Source organism: Procambarus clarkii, chromosome 81, assembly GCF_040958095.1.
Source record: "Procambarus clarkii isolate CNS0578487 chromosome 81, FALCON_Pclarkii_2.0, whole genome shotgun sequence".
NCBI lineage: Eukaryota > Metazoa > Arthropoda > Malacostraca > Decapoda > Cambaridae > Procambarus > Procambarus clarkii.
The window spans coordinates 20,112,494-20,129,993 of NC_091230.1; the positions used below are offsets into that span (position 1 = coordinate 20,112,494).

Sequence of the window (17,500 nt, forward strand, 5' to 3'; positions counted from 1 at the left end):
AACATGGTCAAAAGAGTTGAAACCAGAAGTTCTACTGAACTTACTTGGATCCTGCAGCCTCTCCGAGACATAAACCAGGGTTTAACACAACTCCCCCCATGCACTCGAGCTATGTCAATAGGCCGTTCTACCGTCCTATTGTGATTTCTGTGTGTAATTATTCCTTCTGTGTTTTTTAGTGCTCTATTAGTTAGTTGTAGTGCAGCTAGTTCTCTTTGTGGAGAGGGTCTGGGACCATCGGTGTAGATACATCTTAAACTATTGATGGAGGAGGCAGTTGTTTCAAGTGTAACAGAAATGAAACACTGGATTCACCTTCGACGAAATCTAGGGACTCGGCCAGTCACATTTCACCGACTAAATGGCGGTGGTGGTCACTATCAGGTCCAACTCCCTCTTTATAAGACTAATAAGACAGATCCCGACCAGCCTATGTCCGTCCCATACCTTAGACCATTCACCCTACAAAGTTGGGTAAAGCAAGCCCGAAGCGCCCGGCCTCCAACCTTGGACAGACAAGACATTAGTTCTTATATAGACAAGTCGCACTGTGCTGTTATTGTGATAAGTGTGAGTGTATTCGGAGTGGTAGTGGTGGTAGTGGTGGTGGTAGTGGTGGTAGTGGTAGCGGTGGTGGTAGTGGTGGTAGTGGTAGCGGTGGTGGTAGTGGTGGTGGTGGTGGTAGTGGTGATAGTGGTAGTGGTGGTAGTGGTAGTGGTGGTGGCAGTGGTGGTGGCAGAGGCCCTTGGGAACGTCCAACCGCCCTGGGAGACGTCCAAAACAGACCTTAAGACAATATGTGCCTCCTCCCCCCCCCTTCCCCATCCATCACCCCTCCTCCTCTTTCCCTCCCCTCTCTCTTATCCTTTCCATTCCTGTCTCCCCTTCCACTCTCCCCTCCCCCCTCCCCCCCCCTCCTCTCACACTCAGGTCTACCCGCTGTTGTTTTCTGGCCGTAGTGGGGGGGGGGCGAGGGAGGGGGGAGGATAGTCATTTACTTCTTTGTTGAAAAAGTTCTATTGTGACATTTTTCTCCTTTTGTTGCTTCTTCTGGTGTTGCGTGATGCTTGTGTGTGTGTGTGTGTGTGTGTGTGTGTGTGTGTGTGTGTGTGTGTGTGTGTGTGTGTGTGTGTGTGTGTGTGTGTGTGTGTGTGTGTGCGTGTGTGTGTGTGTGTGTGTGTGTGTGTGTGTGTGTGTGTGTGTGTGTGTGTGTGTGTGTCTGTGTGTGTGTGTGTGTGTGTGTGTGTGTGTGTGTATGTGTGTGTGTGTGTCTGTGTGGGTGTGTGTGTGTGTGTGTGTGTGTGCGTGTGTGTGTGTGTGTGTGTGTGTGTGTGTGTGTGTGTGTGTGTGTGTGCGTGTGTGTGTGTGTGTGCGTGTGTGTGTGTATACTCACCTAGTTGTGTTTGCGGGGGTTTGAGCTCTGGCTCTTTGGTCCCGCCTCTCAACTGTCGATCAACTGGTGTACAGATTCCTGAGCCTACTGGGCTCTATCATATCTACATTTAAAACTGTGTATGGGAGTCAGTATGCCGCAAAAGCTTCTGTTGTTACTGTTGCAACAGTAACAACAGAAGCGGTTGCAGCAGCAGCATCAGTAGTTATATAAATCCCTCAATTTGCAACAGCTCCAAATACCATGCAACAAAAGTTTCTACCACAAGAATGCCCCGGTGATGAAGGTTAGGTTAGGTTAGGTTAGGTGAGGTTGGGTTAGGTTAGGTTAGGTTAGGTGAGGTAAGGTTAGGTTAGGTTAGGTTACGTTAGGTTAGGGTTGACAGCCGTCGCGCCGGCAGCCAGCGGGAATAGCGTCACTGCCATCGTTACAGAAGCAATATACGCAATATACGCTAGTTTGCCAAGCAACAATCCTGGCTGTTAGCAGTGATTCGTGTCCGGTCGCCCACCGGGATCACTTGACGGTGGTAATATCTGCCCTCGCTGTGAGCTCGAAGTGGCTTGTTCTTGAAGACCTGTGTGTTCTTGAAGACCTGTGTGTTCTTGAAGATCTGTTTGTTCTTGAAGATCTGTTCTTGAAGATCTGTTTGTTCTTGAAGATCTGTTTGTTCTTGAAGATCTGTTTGTTCTTGAAGATCTGTTTGTTCTTGAAGATCTGTTTGTTCTTGAAGATCTGTTTGTTCTTGAAGATCTGTTTGTTCTTGAAGATCTGTTTGTTCTTGAAGATCTGCTTGTTCTGGAAGGCCTGGTTGTTCTTGAAGGCCTGGTTGTTCTTGAAGGCCTGGTTGTTCTTGAAGGCCTGGTTGTTCTTGAAGGCCTGGTTGTTCTTGAAGACCTGTGTGTTCTTGATGCCCTGTTCTTGATGCCTTGTTTGTTCTTGATGACCTGGTTGTTCTTGAAGGCCAAGTTGTTCTCGAAGGCCTGGTTGTTCTTGAAGACCTGGTTGTTCTTGAAGACCTGGTTGTTCTTGAAGACCTGGTTGTTCTTGAAGGCCTGTTTGTTCTTGATGCCCTCTTCTTGATGCCCTGTTTGTTCTTGATGCCCTGTTTGTTCTTGATGCCCTGTTTGTTCTTGATGCCCTGTTCTTGATGCCCTGTTTGTTCTTGATGACCTGTTTGTTCTTGAAGGCCTGGTTGTTCTTGAAGGCCTGGTTGTTCTTGAAAACTTGCCTGTTCTTGAAGACCACATGACGTTGATACATGACGTGGATACATGACGTGAATACATGACGTGGATACATCCGTCATGAGATAGTCAGTGTGTGTGTGTCTGTGTGAGTGACCCATGTCATTCATGGATATGTTTCACAACACACATGTATATATGTTTCTCTTGAAGTATCTGTGCGCCTTTATGTGTCTCCTGTAACCTATATGTGCTTCCTGGAGGTATCTGCATTTCTCCTGAAAGCATATATGCCTCCTGGAATATATGTGTGTGTGTATATATATATATATATATATATATATATATATATATATATATATATATATATATATATATATATATATATATAATATGCGTGGTTCTATAAAAGACTGTGTGTCTCTTGGCTGACTTCGAAACTCTTTAGAACTAGTTACTCTTGGCTAAGTTCTTTGAAAAGAGGAATTTGGTATTGTCCACCGCTCTCTCCTCTCTCTCTCTCTCTCTCTCTCTCTCTCTCTCTCTCTCTCTCTCTCTCTCTCTCTCTCTCTCTCTCTCTCTCTCTCTCTCTCTCTCTCTCCTCTCTCTCTCTCTCTCTCTCTCTCTCTCTCTCTCTCTCTCTCTCTCTCTCTCTCTCTCTCTCTCTCTCTCTCTCTCTCTCTCTCTCTCTCTCCTTGCCTTAGTTGTTATGTATGAATGAGTAATCTGAGTTGCACAATGTCAACACTGCAATGATTTCGTAATTTTCTTCATAGTCGTCATTATCACTAATTAGTTTTTTTTTATTTGTTCGTCCCGTCCCGTTCTAGACGACTGATGCCTGGCCATCAGTCCTGGAGCACAAATATCTCATTATATTGCTCGTATTGCTTTGGCTGCAAGCCTCAGACTCGGATGTTGCTTGATTGCAAATTATGTATGCAAGCACCGGTGAACCTCTCTCCTCGACATGGGTTTTGCTTGTCTGTCTGAGTTCAGTTCGACCCCCTCACCTGCGACCAGCGAATAATGTGTACGGTTTAATAGTTCAGTTGATTCCCATGTGTGCAATGCGTATGTAATGTACATATTTGATGAATAATGTGGAAAAAGGCACATATTAGTGTCTCTTTTTGTTAAATTTGTTGATAATTTTACCCCTCTTCTCCTCATCCCTCATCTGGTAAAGTATGGCAACCTCTACTACTGGCAGTCACAAAAAGTGAGCCTTACTAACTTTTCAGGATGAAGAGTTGGTGGTATGGGAGCGTCATAGGAGAATAGTGGTCAGCCACAGTGCCACATATTAAGAAATATCGGCGGCTGTAGCGATCCCCCCTTTCCCCCTTGCCCCTTCTGCAGTATTCCTGGTCCAGTCTAGAATCGGTGATGTGTTTTCCATGGAGTTGAGCAGTGTTTTTTTTTTACAGCGCTTCGTTATATATAGATTATGTTTTCTGAGAATGAAAAAGCGAGGGTAAAATCTAGGGGCAGAAGAGAGGAGGAGGAGAATGTTGGAAGAAAGGGAAAGAGAGACGAGAGAAGGAGAGGAAACAGATTCGGAGAGAGGGTAGACGAGGAGAGGGGGGGATAGGGGAAGGGAAAGGGGAGGGGGGGGCGTATATGTTATCAAAAGGTTGGACGAAAATAAGGTAAATATAGTTGAGCTATAAAAGGCATGATAAAAGTGTTTGAAAAATTGAACCGTATCAAAAGTGCCTATAAACGTGTTTGTCTCTTTTTCGGTGTATATATATATATATATATATATATATATATATATATATATATATATATATATATATATATATATATATATATAATAATGTGTGTGTGTGTATGTGTACAAGCGGAGTGTTGTCAACGCTTACGTTGACCGAGCTCTCACTCACAGCTCTGGTTGGAAGCAGGTCGACGAGGACCTCTGTAAGGTCAGGCAGGTCCTATAGGCAATAACGGCTTCTCTAACGGTTACGTTGAAGACGTCATTAAAAGGAACGTGACGACACACAATGCAACATCTGAAGAATCAACTAACACAACACCTGTACCTCCTATTGGATTGGTTTACAGGAACTTTTCTTTTCGACGGCTCATAAAACGGAGGGAAGTGTCTTGAAAGATATTATTGATAGGAACGTTATCCCTACAGACACACATCAGAAAATACAATTAACACTACAAAAATAAGAAGACTGCCAAATTGTTTATGAAGAACTCTCCAGACACCAAGCAAAACGCTTTAAGAGAGACTAACGTCGTCTATGCCTTCACATACCCACTTGGGGGGACTGTCAGCCCCAAAGATCTCAGTATATAGGCAAGACAACAACATCTCCAGGCGATTAACAATACACAAACAACAGAGCTCCATCAAGGAACATATAATCTCCTCACACAACCAGACCATCACCAGAGGCATCTTATCAAGCAACATTGAAACAATCGACAGGTATAACGACAATAGAAGACTCGACATCAGCGAGGCCCTACACATCAAAAAGTCAAGACCAGCAATCAACAACCAGTTAACACATAATTACATTCTACCTATTTCAAGACCCCGAGCCAACATAGAGACAGTGGCAACAAGAACATAATTTGCTTATGTTGATGCATGTGCAACCGATTGATTGATAAAGATTAAGCCACCCAAGAGGTGGCACGGGCATGAATAGCCCGTAACATGTGCAACCGTATTAATATCCCTTATGTTATGCCATTCATCCACTTGTTCACCTCGCTCACATTCTGCACCACCTCACCCCAAAAAGAGAATATTAGCCTTAAGTCTTGACCAATAAGTCTAAGACCAGTTGCAAGCTCTCCCCAGTCAGTCAACCATTTCTAGTGCCTCTCTGTAGGTCACAGATAATTTACACCTGTCGGTAAAAAGCTAGTTTAAAGTCCTGGCCTTCCAAGGAAGTCTAGTTTAAGGTGTCTTTCCTTAAGTCAAAATACCGCCATCAACTTCTTCTCAAGTGGTTTCTATGAGTCAAGTAGCAGGATATAACCCATCAACTTCCACTCAAGTGGTCTCCATGAGTCAAGCGGCAGGATATAACCCATCAACTCCCCCTCAAGTGGTCTCCATGAGTCAAGCGGCAGGATATAACCCATCAACTTCCACTCAAGTGGTCTCCATGAGTCAAGCGGCAGGATATAACCCATCAACTTCCACTCAAGTGGTCTCCATGAGTCAAGCGGCAGGATATAACCCATCAACTTCCACTCAAGTGGTCTCCATGAGTCAAGCGGCAGGATATAACCCATCAACTTCCACTCAAGTGGTCTCCATGAGTCAAGCGGCAGGATATAACCCATCAACTCCCCCTCAAGTGGTCTCCATGAAGTTGGAGTAAAAGTTTGGGTCATTTTGATGTTGGGTTTTCCGGTTAGTATTTTTATTGGGGGAGTTTGTGGAGAAGATGGAGGAGGGGGGGGGGCGTTCTGGCTCTTATGCAGAGTGGGGGGATATGGGGGTGGTGGGGGGTAGGGGGGGGGCTATGAGTGATGGGGGAAGGAGGAGGGGGGAAGACGTTGAATAATATTGACGTTATCAATATGTGACGGGACGTCGCCGTCCCTTTATCTTCTAGTGTGTGGTCTGGTCAACATAATCCTACCATTGTCCACAGGTAGGTATATATATAGTTTATATATAGGTATATATATATATATATATATATACATATATATATATATATATATATATATATATATATATGTGTATGTGTATGTATATATATATGTGTATGTATATATATATATATATATATATATATATATATATATATATATATATATATATATATATATATATAGGTATATATATAGTTATAAAGAGTATATATATAGTTTTTGACATATATCAGGAGAGTCGTATCAAAGCTGGAGAAAAGCTCTGGTGCATGAAAAAATATGATTCTAGTAATATGATAAGAAGTAGTATAACAGCCTCGTCTAAAGATATGGATGCTTTTTGGGCATCTTTTCCAAAAAAATAAAACTCAACTGCAAAAATTCTTTCGAATCTGTTTCCTGCAGATTGTTAAGAATGACAATTTGGGAGTGGTACTGGCGGAGGAAGCACTCAGAAGTATGTTGACCAGACCACACGCTAGAAGGTGAAGGGACGACGACGTTTCGGTCCGTCCTGGACCATTCTCAAGTGGATTGTGAGAATGGTCGACAATCGACTTGAGAATGGTCCAGGACGGACCGAAACGTCGTCGTCCCTTCATTTTCTAGTGTGTGGTCTGGTCAACATACTTCAGCCACGTTATTGTGACTCATCGCCCACACTCAAGAGTATAACAAAACAGATATCAGGCTTGAGAACTGCCCTTGAAGAAGCTGATACGACTGTTCCTTCACATAAATCACGCTATTAAGATTGCAAATGTTGAAAATCACCCAATAGCATCATCTGACACAGATGTGGTTTGTGTGTGCGCGCAATTTAAGAAAATATTCAGTTTTTAAATCAAGTGATTTCAAGACATTTTAAGAGCTTTTCTGGAAATAACACACGATAAGCCACATTCCCATACCAGTAGAAAAACAAATTATTGAAACACTTCTTTCAGTTCATTCACAAAGTGGCTGCAACTCCTTCAGTAAAGGCTGCAAAAGACATGCAGTCTAACACGGGCAAAAGATTATGTATATCTTTAAAGACGATCTTTAAAGACTTTGTAAAGGGAGAATTACCATAGTCGATCATGGTAAGTGCTGAGGAGTATTTGTCATGTCAAAAGATTTTTAAATAAATGAATGATGGCCTCTTCAAATGACACCGTAAGAAAAATTAGAATTTTACGGAGTTCTCGTCAATTTCCTCGAGTCTGAAACTTCACATCAGAAAGGCGTCTCTTCTGACCAACAAATGATGAGTCAGTTAGAGGACAAATGATGATTTCCTGGTCAAAATCATCATGAACATGATGAACATGTGATAGGATGGATTTCTAGAACTGTTACCGACCTGAAGATTTTCTCCTCATCCGATTACTTGCAAGATTTGTTCTAGACGAAATAAATGCAAATTCAGAATAATCTGAATATCCTGCTTAGGGTTTATGTGTGTAAACTCAAACGTCACAATGATTGGAATGTGTGTAGTAGTGCCAGAACCTCACTACTTGGCCTAGTACGCAAGGCCTGCTTTGCCTAAAAGGCAGAGTGATTTTTCGTTATTCTCAAATATTTATTTTCAAATTGGTTTAGTCAAATTAATATTAAATTAAGAACATGAATTACTGACTTTGTTGTATTAGGTTTGATCAAATTTATGTTAGTTTGAACTGAACATAAAAATTGTCAGTCGTGTGTGTGTGTGTGTGTGTGTGTGTGTGTGTGTGTGTGTGTGTGTGTGTGTGTATGTGTGTGTGTGTTCTTAATGAACGAAATCGCGTGTCGTGGCTGGCGAAGAACCCTGGAGTCGTGGTTGGATCCTTAGGAGGTCGTCTTTAAAGTGTCTCCATCAGGATTAGGGAGTAATTCTGGGCTGTGGGCGAGGACTTGATCCTTCCCTTGAGCTCCGCCTCGGGGGGCGGGCGCTCGACTGCCTCCTACCGGCGCCCTGGGGAAGGATTTCTGCCCTGAATGAGGAGGGAGGGCGGGCCAGGGGCACTCCGCCCGGGGCTGTAGAGGTGTCACTCTACGGTTTATATGGAACCTGGTCGCTCGCTTGACCTTTTCTAGGTCCCATGTTGTTAGTGCTGCTGCTGCTGTTCCTTCTGCTGCTGTGGCTGCCACGATGCTGTTACTTCTGCTGCTGCTGCTGTTACTTCTGCTGCTGCTGCTGTTCCTTCTGCTGCTGTGGCTGCCACGATGCTGTTACTTCTGCTGCTGCTGCTGCTGCTGTTACTATTAACACTCACCATTCCTGCTATTTCTACCACAGCTGCTGCTGCTGAAAAGATTCAGCTGCTCATACCCACAGCAGCTGCAGCTGCTCTTCAGTGTTGACGTGTTTAATATCTCTGTCGACTCCATTTGCCTTCCAGATGTAGATTGCATTTGTGGATATATATATATTAAAATAATATACAAAATTGACTTAGATACTAGATCTTAGATCTAGTATGTAAGTCAATTTATCTTAGATATATTGCCACAGCGTGGCTAGCATGTTGCATTCTTACTAGTCATTGCCCCTCTGTTGAGCACAGGTTCGGAACGAGCAACGAGTCTACGGATCAAGACGGGGCTAAAGATGTGTTGAACAGCGTCTGTCTGTGTCAAAGAAATGTAACACTTGTTCTCTCTGTTCTTTTGCAGAACCTGCTGTTGAGTTTAGAGGACAGGGACGCCGAAGAACTAGTCTTAGTGTTGCAAGGATATTACCGTCTGTTGACGGAGAACCCGCTACCCGTCACCCACGCCAGGGACCGCTACGCTCCCGATCAAGGTAAGCACATGATATTACCGTCTGTTGACGGAGAACCCGCTACCCGTCACCCACGCCAGGGACCGCTACGCTCCCGATCAAGGTAAGCACATGATATTACCGTCTGTTGACGGAGAACCCGCTACCCGTCACCCACGCCAGGGACCGCTACGCTCCCGATCAAGGTAAGCACATGATATTACCGTCTGTTGACGGAGAACCCGCTACCCGTCACCCACGCCAGGGACCGCTACGCTCCCGATCAAGGTAAGAACATGTCCACTACCCGTCTCTTCCTTATCCTGAGGGGCCCCGCCAGATGGCGTGATGGTCCGTCTCAGGGGCCCTCCTTCAAAGGTGAGGCGGTGAGGGCCCCCTATCACCCACAGCGTGTACCTGCTGGTGATGCCTCCAGGTTGTTTAAGATTCGCTACTTGGAACAAAAAGTTCCAAGCAGCACGGGCTATGGTGATCCCGTGTTGGACTTAAGTCTCCAGGTCTCTGGTACTTGGTATGGCCACACTTGACACAGGTGTGACTCCACCCTTTAACCAAGTCTGGGGTTTGACATGTCTAAAACTGACAAAATTCTTCCTGAATGTCTCAGCAACCAGGAGGCCTGGTCGACGACCGGGCCGCGGGGACACTAAGCCCCGGAAGCACCTCAAGGTAACCTCAAGGTAAGGTGATTCATTTGTGTCTAGTTTCCATACATAATCCCTCGATCTGCTGTTCCTAGCTTTAAACAATGCTGCTTTGTCTTTGTCAATTCCCCTTGGTATCTTATATGTTGTTATCATGTCCCCCCCCCCACCTCTATCTCTCCTTTCTACCAGTGTGTGGTAAAGGGCCACTTCTCTCAGGTAAGGGTTCTATGCTAGGGATGCATATTCAAGTGTACGTCTCATTTTCGATGTATATAGGGCCTGGAAAGTCCCTTGTATGTGTGTATATATACACTCGTTTCACTTGTGACTTGTGCCAATATATATATATATATATATATATATATATATATATATATATATATATATATATATATATATATATATATATATATATAATATATATAATATATATATATATATATATATATATATATATATATATATATATATATAATATATATAATATATATATATATATATATATATATATATATATATATAATAAAATGTTTTGGAAAAATTAAATTAAATATTTATTGAGAAAACTGCAGTTTAATCAACTCTACAACATTGGTATCCTCACAGATTGAGTGCGTAAATAAAATAATCCTAATTTTAAATGGTAAATCATAAGTTACGCAGCACCATTATTGAGCTGACCAGTCTCCAGACCTTGTATCGTGTTAAATCCCAGGTTAACTTACGTTAAAACTAGATGGAGGCTTCGATTTTGATTTTGAAAATACAGGAAGGTGTATAATTACTGAAGTCCAAGATCGACGGCGATTTTGATGTCAACTGATACTTCACTCGTGAAGACTCAAAGACTTTTGATTGACATCTAAAAAGTCTTTACACACAGAGATCACACTAACGTGATGCATCAAATGAACAAATGTCCCCCTGCAGCCCGTCCTCCAAACAAAGATCCAAAAGTGATTCCATGCACCCGCCAAACCCCCTGTTTATGAATGAAAAGCGGTTTACACACGACTCACAACTGCTGACGTTCGAACATATCCGGAACAAGTGCTTCACTGACGAATTTTGTTCGAATCACAACGCTATAAATGCTTCACCCACGTACTACAAATACAAATAATCGCCAACAGAACCTAAACACCTAACCTAACCTAACCTATGCCTATATATACACAATATGCCAATATATTATAATATTAATTTATACTTGAGAAAATTCCCGTTTTGAATGAACAGCATATTAAAATTTATGAATGCGTCTGTGGGGTCGACCGCTGGATGTAATGGACTTGAGTCGAGGACGGGTTGCCCCCTGTCAACAAATTTAACCCTGTCGTAGCTCAGTCGATTAAGGCAGTGTCTGGGATGCTCCCGGACGCAGGTTCGAATCCTCGTCACGGCCCTTGTGGATTTGTTTGTCTAAAAAAGTTATTCTTCTCGGCTATTCGAACGCGGGATACCATGTTAAACACTATTCCGCTTTGAAGGCGATACTTGTATGTTTGGTATGGTGGGCGTGCGCACGCGCGCTGAATTGTACAGCTATCTTTGCCTGCAGAATCAAGCTTTAGCTCTTAGACTCCGCCTTTCTAGCTGCCTGTTGTCTAATATAATGAATACTGACCTATTTTTCTATCAGCAACTTTTCAAATTAGGCTTGGAGCTGGAAGAGGGGGGGGGAGTGGGGCAGAGGGGGGGAGTGGGGGAGGGGGGAGTGGGGCAGAGGAAAGGGTGGGGGAGGGTGCCTGTGAGCGTTGAGAAATGAGGGTTGGAGTTATTAAAGCCGAATGGTGTTTGGTGCTGGCGATAGTAGGCTCAACCAGCCCCTCTCTCTCTCGGCCCCCCAGCCCACCCTACCACCACCATCCAGCCCACCCTACCACCACCACCCAGCCCACCCTACCACCACCACCCAGCCCACCCTACCACCACCCCCCCAGCCCACCCTACCACCACCACCCCCCAGCCCACCCTACCACCACCCCCCCAGCCCACCCTACCACCACCACCCAGCCCACCCTACCACCACCCCCCAGCCCACCCTACCACCACCACCCCCCAGCCCACCCTACCACCACAACCACCCAGCCCACCCTACCACCACCCCCCAGCCCACCCTACCACCACCACCCAGCCCACCCTACCACCACCCCCCAGCCCACCCTACTACCACCCCCCAGCCCACCCTACCACCACCACCCAGCCTACCCTACCACCACCACCACCCAGCCCACCCTACCACCACCCCCCAGCCCACCCTACCACCACCACCCCCCAGCCCACCCTACCACCACCACCCCCCCCAGCCCACCCTACCACCACCACCCCCCAGCCCACCCTACCACCACCACCCCCAGCCCACCCTACCACCACCACCACCCAGCTACCGTGTCCGTGTCTTGACCATTGTTAGGAGGCTGGTTAAAGACTTGCCCAATGTTAGGAGGTTGGTTAAAGGAGGATAGTTCACCGCTTCGGTGTTCAATAAACTGTTCAACACATTGTAAACAAAGCCGCCATGATTGTTGAAAGATGTACAGGTTCCGTAGTTGAACTCGTCAGTGTTTGAGGAATGTTTGGTCCAGCACCCTAAGAACGGAACCGCATAGGCTTAGGTAGTAATGTTGATCTGATGAACATAGGCCTTCCAGAGGCTGTGAGGGGACTTAATGGGGAGTGTGTAGGTCCCCCCCTCTCCTCATTCTCTCCCCTCATACCTCATTCTCTCCCTCACACCTCATACTGGCGGTGAAGTGAGCTATAAATTCCTGGAATCTCTTTCAGTGTATTCACTTTCTAATGACGAGGTGAACCTCCCTACCTCCACCTCTCACAGGGAGAGAGGCAGGCCCTCCACCTCTCACAGTGAGAGAGTCAGGCCCTCCACCTCTCACAGGGAGAGGGTCAGGCCCTCCACCTCTCACAGGGAGAGGGGCAGGCCCTCCACCTCTCACAGGGAGAGAGTCAGGCCCTCCACCTCTCACAGGGAGAGGGGCAGGCCCTCCACCTCTCACAGGGAGAGGGGCAGGCCCTCCACCTCTCACAGGGAGAGGGGCAGGCCCTCCACCTCTCACAGGGAGAGGGGCTCGGCCGACCGGCTCCCTTAAACTGCTTAAACTGCTACTGACATATTCTGCCTCTGGAGAGAATTATCAGGGAAAAAGCGCCAAGCCATTACGACTATATAGCACTGAGAAAAGGGGGTTCAGGATAAGGATTTGGGATGGGACGGAGGGAAAGGAATGGTGCCCAACCACTTGGACGGTCGGGGATCGAACGCCGACCTTCTGGAATCTGTATAAAGTCTGGCTCCCGCACTCATTGGGGTGTCCAGGCCTGGTTGTGGTGTTAAGTGCACTTATCTTTCTCTATTGGGCACTTACATCAAATGTAAGCGGTTCGCAGTTGGTGAAATTCTTGCACCGGTTGCCGGCGCTGTAGCCACTGTGGTGTGGTCACGGGGTTGTAGCTATTGCATTGCTGCACCTCTTAATTGTTTTCTTAATTTGTGCTAAACTCTGTGGAATGTGGAGGATGCTGAGAGAGGCAGGCACGGAGGCTGAGAGAGGCAGTCAGGGAGGCTGAGAGAGAGGCAGGCAGGGAGGCTGAGAGAGAGAGGCTGGCAGGGAGGCTGAGAGAGAGGCAGGCAGGGAGGCTGAGAGAGAGGCTGGCAGGGAGGCTGAGAGAGAGGCAGGCAGGGAGGCTGAGAGAGGCTGGCAGGGAGGCTGAGAGAGAGGCTGGCAGGGAGGCTGAGAGAGAGGCTGGCAGGGAGGCTGAGAGAGAGGCTGGCAGGGAGGCTGAGAGAGAGGCAGGCAGGGAGGCTGAGAGAGGCAGTCAGGGAGGCTGAGAGAGAGGCAGGCAGGGAGGCTGAGAGAGAGGCAGGCAGGGAGGCTGAGAGAGAGGCTGGCAGGGAGGCTGAGAGAGAGGCAGGCAGGGAGGCTGAGAGAGAGGCTGGCAGGGAGGCTGAGAGAGAGGCAGGCAGGGAGGCTGAGAGAGGCTGGCAGGGAGGCTGAGAGAGAGGCTGGCAGGGAGGCTGAGAGAGAGGCTGGCAGGGAGGCTGAGAGAGAGGCTGGCAGGGAGGCTGAGAGAGAGAGGCTGGCAGGGAGGCTGAGAGAGAGAGGCTGGCAGGTAGGCTGAGAGAGGCTGGCAGGTAGGCTGAGAGAGAGAGGCTGGCAGGGAGGCTGAGAGAGAGAGGCTGGCAGGGAGGCTGAGAGAGAAAGGCTGGCAGGGAGGCTGAGAGAGAGAGGCTGGCAGGGAGGCTGAGAGAGAGAGGCTGGCAGGTAGGCTGAGAGAGGCTGGCAGGGAGGCTGAGAGAGAGAGGCTGGCAGGGAGGCTGAGAGAGAGAGGCTGGCAGGTAGGCTGAGAGAGGCTGGCAGGTAGGCTGAGAGAGGCTGGCAGGTAGGCTGAGAGAGGCTGGCAGGGAGGCTGAGAGAGAGGCTGGCAGGGAGGCTGAGAGAGAGGCAGGCAGGGAGGCTGAGAGAGAGAGGCTGGCAGGGAGGCTGAGAGAGAGAGGCTGGCAGGGAGGCTGAGAGAGAGGCAGGCAGGGAGGCTGAGAGAGAGAGGCTGGCAGGGAGGCTGAGAGAGAGAGGCTGGCAGGGAGGCTGAGAGAGAGACTGGCAGGGAGGCTGAGAGAGAGGCAGGCAGGGAGGCTGAGAGAGAGAGGCTGGCAGGGAGGCTGAGAGAGAGAGGCTGGCAGGGAGGCTGAGAGAGAGGCTGGCAGGGAGGCTGAGAGAGAGAGGCAGTCAGGGAGGCTGAGAGAGAGAGGCTGGCAGGGAGGCTGAGAGAGAGAGGCTGGCAGGGAGGCTGAGAGAGAGGCTGGCAGGGAGGCTGAGAGAGAGAGGCTGGCAGGAAGGCTGAGAGAGAGAGGCTGGCAGGGAGGCTGAGAGAGAGAGGCTGGCAGGAAGGCTGAGAGAGAGAGGCTGGCAGGGAGGCTGAGAGAGACAGGCAAGGAGGCTGAGAGAGACAGGCAGGGAGGCTGAGAGAGGCAGGCAGGGAGGCTGAGGCAGGCAGGGAGGCTGAGAGAGGCAGATAGGGAGGCTGAGAGAGGCTGGCAGATAGACAAAGAGGCAGATAAGGAAGCTGGACACCAGTGATGCAGATAACAGAAAGAGAGAATGTAAGACAGAGAGAGATGGGATGATAAAGATGGGTAGACATGGATGCTCAAGGAAGCTTTAAGATGACAAGGTGGGAATGAGAGCTAGAGAGAGGGAGAGAAAGCGAGTGAAGCTGTGATGTAGAAGGAGATGGATACAAAAGTAGAGAGGGTCTACGAAGCATAAGAGAGAGAGAAAGAGGAAGGAGGGAGAGAGATCAACGAACAGGTAGATAGGTACATCAGAGGAAGGGTGAGGGAGGGGAGAGAGTAATGATGGGGCTTAGGAGGAGGGAGGGGGATGCCAGGCCAGCTGAGGATGGGAGAGGAAGGGAGAGGGCATGGGAGTGTAGCAGGTGCGTGCATATTCCATGTATAACACACTCTTGCCCCCCTCCCTCTCCACCTTGATATATATATATATATTCCTCTTCCAGTCTCCCCTCCCCTCCCATCTCCCCTTCCTCCCATCTCCCCTTCCTCCCATCTCCCCCTCTCCCATCTCCCCCTTCCTCGTACTGAACAAGATTAAAAATGTCTCGTGAGATGCTCTCTGGAAGCGTCTTTAAGGTGACTATATTTGCATAGTTCTCCCTCCAATATTTGCTCGCTAAATATGTGGGATAAACAATGCAGTGTTGTCAACTGTCATTCATTCTTCTTCTCGTGTGTGTGTGTGTGTGTGTGTGTGTGTGTGTGTGTGTGTGTGTGTGTGTGTGTGTGTGTGTGTGTGTGTGTGTGTGTGTGTGTGTGAGGCACAGTTCGTTTGCGTGACTATAGCGTGATATTGAGTCTGGAGCGCCTCGTGCGTCGTGTAATAACTCTACAAGACGTACGTGTGTGTGTGTGTGTGTGTGTGTGTGTGTGTGTGTGTGTGTGTGTGTGTGTGTGTGTGTGTGTGTGTGTGTGTGTGCGTGTGCGTGCGTGTGTGTGCGTGCGGACTGCACGTCTGGCCGGAAGTGACGTCACCATCATGGCGGGTCTCCAGTGTTGACAAACCCGACTTCTCGACATCATTCTCAACATGGCGCCGTGCTGGACCCCATCTCTCAAAACCGTCGGGTTTTCTAGTGGCATGTCCTGCTCATCCCTAGGGCCAACCTTCCCTTGCCAACCTGTCGTTGGTTCCGAGGATCAACGTCCCCGCGGTCCGGTCTCTGACCATAATTCCATTGATATAACATGTTTTAATAGGTGTGCGAATATACGAACATGTATTCGAAGGCTGCGCAGAGGCGTGGGAGGATGATGAGGGAGCGAGAGAACGTACTGGAAGCCGTGGACAGTTGCACGGCAGGTCGGAGCAGGCGTGGGCGGCGTGGGGGAGCGTGGGCGGCGTGAGGGAGCGTGGGGGAGCGTGGGCGGCGTGGGCGGCAGCGATGGGATGCCCCGCCGCCATTGGGGTCCGGCGCGGGAAGCTTCATCAGTAACTCATTTCTGTATTGGTTATCGGAAACCGGTTAGCCGCAGCTCTCAGCCCCCGCCATGTAGTCCTCACACTGTATGGCGCCTGCCCGTGCCCGCCCACGCCCTCTCATGCACGCACACGGGCTTTCATAGCCGCCCACGTCTGCTCCACCCGCCCACGCCCTACCGTCACCCAAACTCCCACGCCACCCACACCCTCCCACGCCATACACACTCCCACGCTCCATACAAATGCGCAAGGCTTTCCACTCCTGTCTATTCCGGCACTTCCACTATAATGGCATTCATTCCAACCCCCCCTCAAACCCCCCCCTTAACCCCCCCTCCCCTCCCCCCTCCCCCCTCCCCCCCTCCCCCCCTCGTCTCCTCCCCCCCCCCCCCCACCATCTTGTCTTTTTAAACCTACCACAAACAAAAGAAGACTCTCACTTCTTAAAGCCATCTTCTTTAAACCCAACAAGACACAGCATCCAGGAGCCGAGATGACTGTCCTGGGAGTGATGGAGAGGGGGGGAGGGGGGGGGGGACGTTGTGTGCTTGGTAAATATTAACAGCTGACACAACCCCGAATCACCTCGTTGGCTTCAACCGCCCGCTTGGTCTGCCGGAAGGTGTCTTAATTCCTTCTTGAAGACGTGTGCTTTCATTCCTTCAAGATTTCTTTCACCTGTTGGGTTGGTTATTGATGAGCCTTGGACCTCTGGCGGTGCCATTCTGCTGGTGGCACTGGCGGTGCCATTCTGCTAGTGGCACTGGCGGTGCCATTCTGCTGGTGGCACTGGCGGTGCCATTCTGCTAGTGGCACTGGCGGTGCCATTCTGCTGGGTGCCGCGCCTTATTGCTCCATCAAAGAGTTAATTGGAGATAATTATCACGACCATTTCACCCGTCAACACATATGCCAGGTGCCACGAGCCAGGTGCCACGAGCCAGGTGCCACGAGCCAGGTGCCACGTGCCAGGTGCCACGAGCCAGGTGCCACGAGCCAGGTGCCACGTGCCAGGTGCCACGTGCCAGGTGCCACGTGCCAGGTGCCACGTGTATTAATATCATGTTTTGCAGTCGAGTGCCTCATTATCTTAACAATAAGAGCCAAGAGCAGCCCGTTCTTAGTGCCATACTGTTGACATGTGTGTTGATGGCACTACAGTTGTCTGGAGAGGGGAAAGGAGGGGAGAGGGAGGTGTTCCTGGGAAGGAGGAGGAGGAGGAGGAGGGGGGAAGCGTTTGGGCTCAAGGTGTTGTTAGCTTGGTTGTGCGACGACGTTGTTCCCGTCGTGCGTCGGGAAAGCGTCGTGAACTACGTCGTACGTCGCTCTGCTGTTATTCAGGGAATGTTGGAAAGGAAAAAGAG

At 48.7% G+C, this 17,500-nt stretch overlaps 1 protein-coding gene across 1 annotated transcript in view; it reads left to right on the plus strand.

The window, feature by feature from the left end:
- The window catches only part of LOC123748939 (serine-rich adhesin for platelets), a 357,404-nt gene that overhangs the window by 262,060 nt on the left and 77,844 nt on the right, over nucleotides 1-17,500 (plus strand). The window contains 1 exon segment of the mRNA XM_069315267.1: nucleotides 8,866-8,995. Coding sequence (XP_069171368.1) covers nucleotides 8,866-8,995 — 130 coding nt within the window.